At 57.9% G+C, this 6034-nt stretch overlaps 1 protein-coding gene across 3 annotated transcripts in view; it reads right to left on the bottom strand.

The window, feature by feature from the left end:
- Positions 1-1072: 1072 nt before the first annotated feature.
- CCDC102A (coiled-coil domain containing 102A) overlaps positions 1073-6034 on the bottom strand; it is a 20605-nt gene continuing 15643 nt past the window's right edge. For all 3 annotated transcript variants that reach the window (XM_046680157.1, XM_046680156.1, XM_046680155.1), the window contains exons 7-9: positions 4590-4760; positions 3417-3520; positions 1073-1285 (exon numbers count right to left, since the gene is read on the bottom strand). In XM_046680157.1, the coding sequence (XP_046536113.1) occupies positions 1156-1285; positions 3417-3520; positions 4590-4760 (405 nt within the window). In that variant the 3' untranslated portion in view covers positions 1073-1155. The remainder of the gene's footprint in view (positions 1286-3416; positions 3521-4589; positions 4761-6034) is intronic.

Below are 6034 nucleotides of genomic sequence, written 5' to 3' on the forward strand. Positions count from 1 at the left end.
AGGGCGGGTAGCTCGAGTGCCACCCTGACTTGCAAAGATTCAAAAACGTATGAAATCTTGTTTTTAATGACCATTTCCATCAGATTGAACAGAAATCTGCCGGTTGTAGGTGGTTTAGACATTAAAGTATCAAAAATAAAATGAAAATTACCTGTAATTTCACTACCTAGAGCAGGGCTAGAAGAAAGATAAAAGGATTATTTATTGTGTTCATACCTACCTCTGGGGAAACTCCCAGTCACCTGAACCTCATCCCTTGTGGAAGAACCCAGCTGGCAAATCCCTCGTCTCCAGGGCGAGCCTTCAAGTATTTCAACAATAACTAAGCTTTACTGAGCTCCAGGTGAACTCCACTAGTTCTCATGATGGCTCCCTGAGACACCTAATTTATAGATGGAGAAACTGAAGCTCAGAGAGGGCAAGTAAGTTCCTCAAGGTTGCACAGCCAGTAAGGGGCAAAGATTTGAACCCATATGGTGCCAGAATTGAAGTCTTCTCTTTTCTAGATTAGACATGGACCATATCTTCTCCCCTCACAGGAGCCGGATTCCAGACCATTCAGCATCTCAGATGTTCACTCATTCATTCTTTCTCACACTCGTTCATTTATTAAGCCACTTGACATTCCTGAGCTCAGGTTCAGTGCCACGTGCAGGCTGATGTGGTCTGTCCCCCACACCCCCTGCCCACATCTGCCACACTGTGCCTCAGGACTCCGCCCCAAGAACCTGAACTCCATTTATTACAAAAGACTGGGTTTATCACATCGTACTATGAACAGCTTCCGCCCAGCCCCCAACACCCAGAGAGGCAGCCTGGGGTGGCACCCCACCACCCTCCCTTGACACCCCCCTTCCCCCTGCATGGAGGACTCCAGTGGGTGGCAGGCCTATCTGGGCCTTGGAGGGATCCCGTGTTTATGAAATCAAATGGGTCCAAGGACCGCGGGCATATATATAGAATATACATATAAAACACAGGCTGTGGCTTCCCTCCCACAGGGCGCTGCTAGGGTGGGACCACGGGTGCACGCGGCGGGAGAGAAGGCCGTCGTCCGTCGCAGGGAGTCCGTCGCAGGGAGCGGGGTCTGCTCCCAGAGCCAGCACAGGCAGACGCGTCAGTTCGAGCGGCCGGTCAGCTGGGCAGCCCCACAAGCTAGGCCACCTGGATCTGCAGGTCCTCGTCCTCGTCCAGGTCGCTGGCTCCATCCCCAGCCTCCTCGGCGCCAAAGCGGGCGCTGCGGATCTTCCCGAAGAGGGGTGCGTTCTGCTGCTGCCTGCGGAGCCTGCGGGGGACAGGAGGCGCTGATGGCAGCCTGGCCTTCCCCGACACTTCCCCGCTGCCGGGCACCAGGCCGGGCCTCTGACAGGCATTACCTCATCTCACATCCTCCTCCCAGAAGCCCCTGAAACGAAGGGGGTGCTACTGACACCCCCATTTTACAGACAAGGAAACCGAGGCACAAAGCAGTTGAGTAATTTGCCCAAAGTTCCACAGAGAGAGGGGGGCGGGGCTGGGCGCCAGGCAGCGGCTCAAGGTCAGGTCGCTGGGACTCGCACCCGAGCCAGGCTCCAAACACCAGAGGAGGGAGTTTGAGGGCGGGGGTTTCTGAGTCTCCTAGATCCCCAGCTCTGCCCCCTCCGCCCTGCCCCCCCCACCCCAGTTAAAATTCCTAAAGCCAAATTTACGAGGCGAACTTCACTGCAAGAAGAGCTGGGGGCGGAAATGCCCATCCCCCAGGCAGGCGGCGGGCCGCATCTTACTGGAAGGCATGAATTATTAACGCGGCAGGGAGGGGCCCGGCGGGGGCTCCATTACTGCTCTGTGATTTAGTGAGCTGTCCCCGGAACATTAAAGCACAAAAAGTTGGGAAATAAAAAGAGGCAGCGGTCGGCTGCCCCGCCCGCCCCTCCCAGTGGAGGCACTTGAGAGGCTGGGCAGAGCAGCGGCCTCTGTGGGAGTTGACGGCTCCCGAAGAACGTGGCCAAGACTGCGGGAGAGCCCTGAGGCCGGCCAGCCTCCAAGGGCTGTGCGGAGGGGGCAGAGCTGGCCAGACACGGAGTCTGACTCGTGCCCGGGGCCCCTGCATAACGCTTCACAGGCAACACCCCAGGCGGATGGGGAAACTGACGCTTGGCTGACCAGGTCACCCAGGTGCTAGGTCTGGCTGCACAGCCTGGACTCTCAGGCTTGGAAACTCAGCACAGACTCCATGCCCAGTCAGCAGGGTGCAGATGGCTGGGGGTGATCCAGTCTGAGCACCCACCAGCTTTGTCCCTTCTTGTACCCCACTCTCCTCATCTGCCAGCCCCCTAGGAAAAACGTCTTTCCTTTCCCATGGCTCACAGGAGCATGATTCTTGCAGCACAAGAGCTGACCCAAATACCAGCCCCCAGCCCAGGGGTGGCAGTAACAGCAGGAGCAGCTGATGGTCATGTAGCATTCATGACGAGCCAGCAACTTTCATGAGCACAGACCAGCTCATTTAACTCTCACAATAACCAAGAGGTAAAACCACTACCATCCACACTGTACAGATGGGGAAACTGACCCAGAGAGGGGAGGCGGCCCAAGGCCACACAGCCACTCAGCACGGAGCCAGGATTCCCGCCACCTGGCCGCCTGGCTGCAGAGCCCGGCTCCCTCTCTCCCGTGAAATAAGAGGGCACAAGGAGGACCCTGCCCAGGGCCTGACACAGGACCAGGATGAGTGGGTCAAGGTCAGTGCTGGCTCATGACCCCCTGGGGTGGGGTGCTTGTGACAGGGAGGGGCTTGGACTTGTTCTCTGACATCTCACAGCTCTAAGGGGAGTGAGGGAGAGGCTGTGCTTCACGGGGCGTTGGGGCGGGGGGCAGGGCAGGGTTGCAGATGTGCTGGGTGGGCTCCCCAGAGACCCCGCCCCCCGGCCTCCCTCCCTGTGGCTGACGGTCGTGTCTGCAGCTGAGGGGGTCCGGGCTGCTGTCATGGCTCGCTGCCCCCAGTCCCTCGGATTCCAGCTGGCCTGGGACCAGCCCAGCCCGGGACCCTGGGGGCTGCTTGTTCTTCTTGTTTATGACTTCCAGACCCACTAACCCTACCCACTGCCCCACCTTGAGCCTGACCTTCCTTCCCTCTTGCCACCCGCCCACTTGCCCGGGAGACAATTCCAGGGCTCCCAGCGGGTCTCACTTCCTGCGCTCCCCTTCCCTGGTTTCCTGGCCCTGGCCCTTCCTGCCTGGAGAGGACAGGATTCTGGCCCCAGGGAGGCCTGACCGCTTCCTTCTCTGTCCCCACCTCTAGCCTGAGTTCGGGGCTCTAACCCCGGCTGGGAGGTTTCCCCGGGCGGGAAGGCTCTCTGCCCTGCTTCTGTGCCCTGGCAGGGAATCCTCGCCCCACTGGAACCCGGTCCGCAGCCAGGGCTGCACGCGGGGCCCACCTGGACTGCAGATGCTCCAGCTGCACCTGCAGGTTCTCGCTCTGCTCCGTCTGCTCGTCCAGCGACCGCTGCAGCTTACGTGCCTGGTTGTGGGCCTCGTCCAGCTGGGGGTGAGCAGGGCCAAGAGCATGGGGGTGACCTTGGGCTGGGCCAGCCTGGCCTGCCATCTGCCTAGGACCTCCTGCATTCCTCTGTGGGAATGTCCTTCCCCGAGAGCAATCCCTGTCTCTCCCTTGAGGACTAGACCGAAGCCCGCCTCCTCCAGGTAGGCATCCTTTTTGTCCCTCTCCACTTCTACTGTCTCTGCTTTCCAAATACACGCATCCTCCAATGCCCCAAGCTCCTGATCCGTCCGTCAACCCACCTACCCATCTATGCCCATCAAGCTGCCCATCTGACCGTTCATCCATGGAACCATCCATCTGCCCCTGGAGATACCCACCTACCCACTCAGCATTCATTAACCTATTCAGCTGCCCATTCACCCTGTCTATCTATGTGCCCTTCCACTCCGCAAAACACACCTGTCTTCCCATCTATCCATCCTTCTGTCCTTTCTCTCCATCCATTCATTCTTCCACCCACTGATCCAGTCAGTTGTCTATCCATTGCCTGCACAGTCATCTATCTTTCCATACATCCATATACTCATCCATTATCCATCTACCACCCACCCATCTGTCCACCTATCCACTCATCCACTCAACCAATTACTCATCAGATATCTGCTGTTACATTTCATCCATCCATCCATCCATCCACTCACCAGACATCTGTTACATCTCATCCATCCATCCTTCTTCCTCTCTCCCTCCCTCTCCCATTGATCTGTCCACCTATTCCATCAGCTACCTGTTCATCAGCCCACAGAGTTATCCTTCTCTCCTTCCATTTAACCACCTGTGCATCCACCCACTCATCCATCCATTAATCTACACAACCACTCGTCCACCTTGTCTGTCCATCTTTCTTCCCACCCTCCTACCCCCACACTTATCTACCGTCCATCCGTCACCCACCCACCCACCCACCCGCTCTACCCTGGGCACCTTCTGAGAGTCAGGCTCCTGCCAGGCACTGGGGACCCAGCACGGAGTGACACAGGAGGGCCCGGCGCCCCATCCTACCGCAGCGGAGGCCTGAGGGCCGCCTCCTGGCCCCAGTGGTGCTCACCTCGTCCTCAGCCTGGGCCAACTCCTTCTTGAGCTCCTCCACCCGCAGCCGCAGCTTCTTTACCTCTGCCTCGTGCTGCTCCACCCGCCGGTTGGCGTGTGCCAACTCTGCCACCTTCTCCTGGAACTGCTTCTTCAGCTTGCCATGCACATGCTTCAGGTCTGCCAGCTCCTGCAGGGGAGCAGAGACGGGGGATGGTTCAGTGTCAGAGGGCACCACGCCAGTGAGTCCCACAGGGTCACTGGGGTGCGCGTGTCTCTTCTCCCAGAATCTCTCCACCAGCTGTCTGAATTGCCAGCACTAGAGGTTTGGCTGAGCAGCTGGAGGACAGAGGTGGCATCTAGTGAGATGAGAGGCTTGGGGGGCAATGAAAGGAGAGGCCCCGGTGGGTGGAATCAGTGGCTCCATTTTGGACATGAAACTTTGAGGTCCCTACTGGAAATGCCATGGAGATGTCCAGCAGGCTGCTGGAGCCGAGCCAGGTTTTCTGGGGAAGGATGAGGTCTAGAGTTCGGCCTATAAATGGCATTTAAAGCCCTGGGTCTGCGGATGAGTTAAACTGGGGAGCGGGCGTCAGAGGAAAAGAGATCAGAAGCCACAGTGACCAGGAGGAGGAGGAGCAGCCGGGAATGGAGGTGCCCATCCCTGAGCTCTGATTTTTCCAGGCCTCAGTTTTCACATCTGTAAAACGGGCCAAACACAGCCTAAAGGTCTCTCGAATTCACTCTCTTCATTCCATCTCCACCAACCTCAGCCTGGTCCAGGTCTCCAGCACCTCTTGCTGCCCCAGGAAACAGTGACAGCCTCCCACCCGGCCTGCCTGCCTAGCTGCCTCCCATACAGCAGCCAGCCAGCACCCTGAATGGCAGCCTGCCCACGCCCACCTCTTCCTCTCACGGGTGGCCCACAGCTCCCGTCTCACCTCCTACCACGTCCCCCTTGCCCACTGCCCTCTAGCCACACTGGCCTCCTTGTTCCTCAAATCTCCACGTCCCTGTCACCATGGGACATTTATTCACATTATTTCCAAATTCCCTCTCCCACTCAGTTCATCACCAGTTAACGTCTGCTTTTCCTTGAGACCTCGGCTCAAAGGTCACTGCTTCAGGGAAGCCTTCCCCGGACCCGGGGCCTAAACCAGGCCCCTGGTGTTGCCTCTTCCTGCCGGCAGCCGTGGAGCTGCGTGATCAGTGTGCTTGTGATGGTGAGAGCAATGTCTGCAGCCCCGGAGCCATCAGCTCCATGAGGGGAGGCTGCGACCGTCCTGTCTGCTCACTGCTGTGTCCCCAGCACCTAGAACAAGACCTACACACAGTTGGCGCTCATAAACATTTGTGGGAAAGTCAAAGGGCTGCTGAGAGGATTAAGTGATATAACAGACAAAAACCACTGACACAGGGCCCGGCCCACAGTGGGTGCTCGATAAATGCAGCTACTGTAATAAT

This window comes from Equus quagga, chromosome 13 (assembly GCF_021613505.1).
Source record: "Equus quagga isolate Etosha38 chromosome 13, UCLA_HA_Equagga_1.0, whole genome shotgun sequence".
NCBI lineage: Eukaryota > Metazoa > Chordata > Mammalia > Perissodactyla > Equidae > Equus > Equus quagga.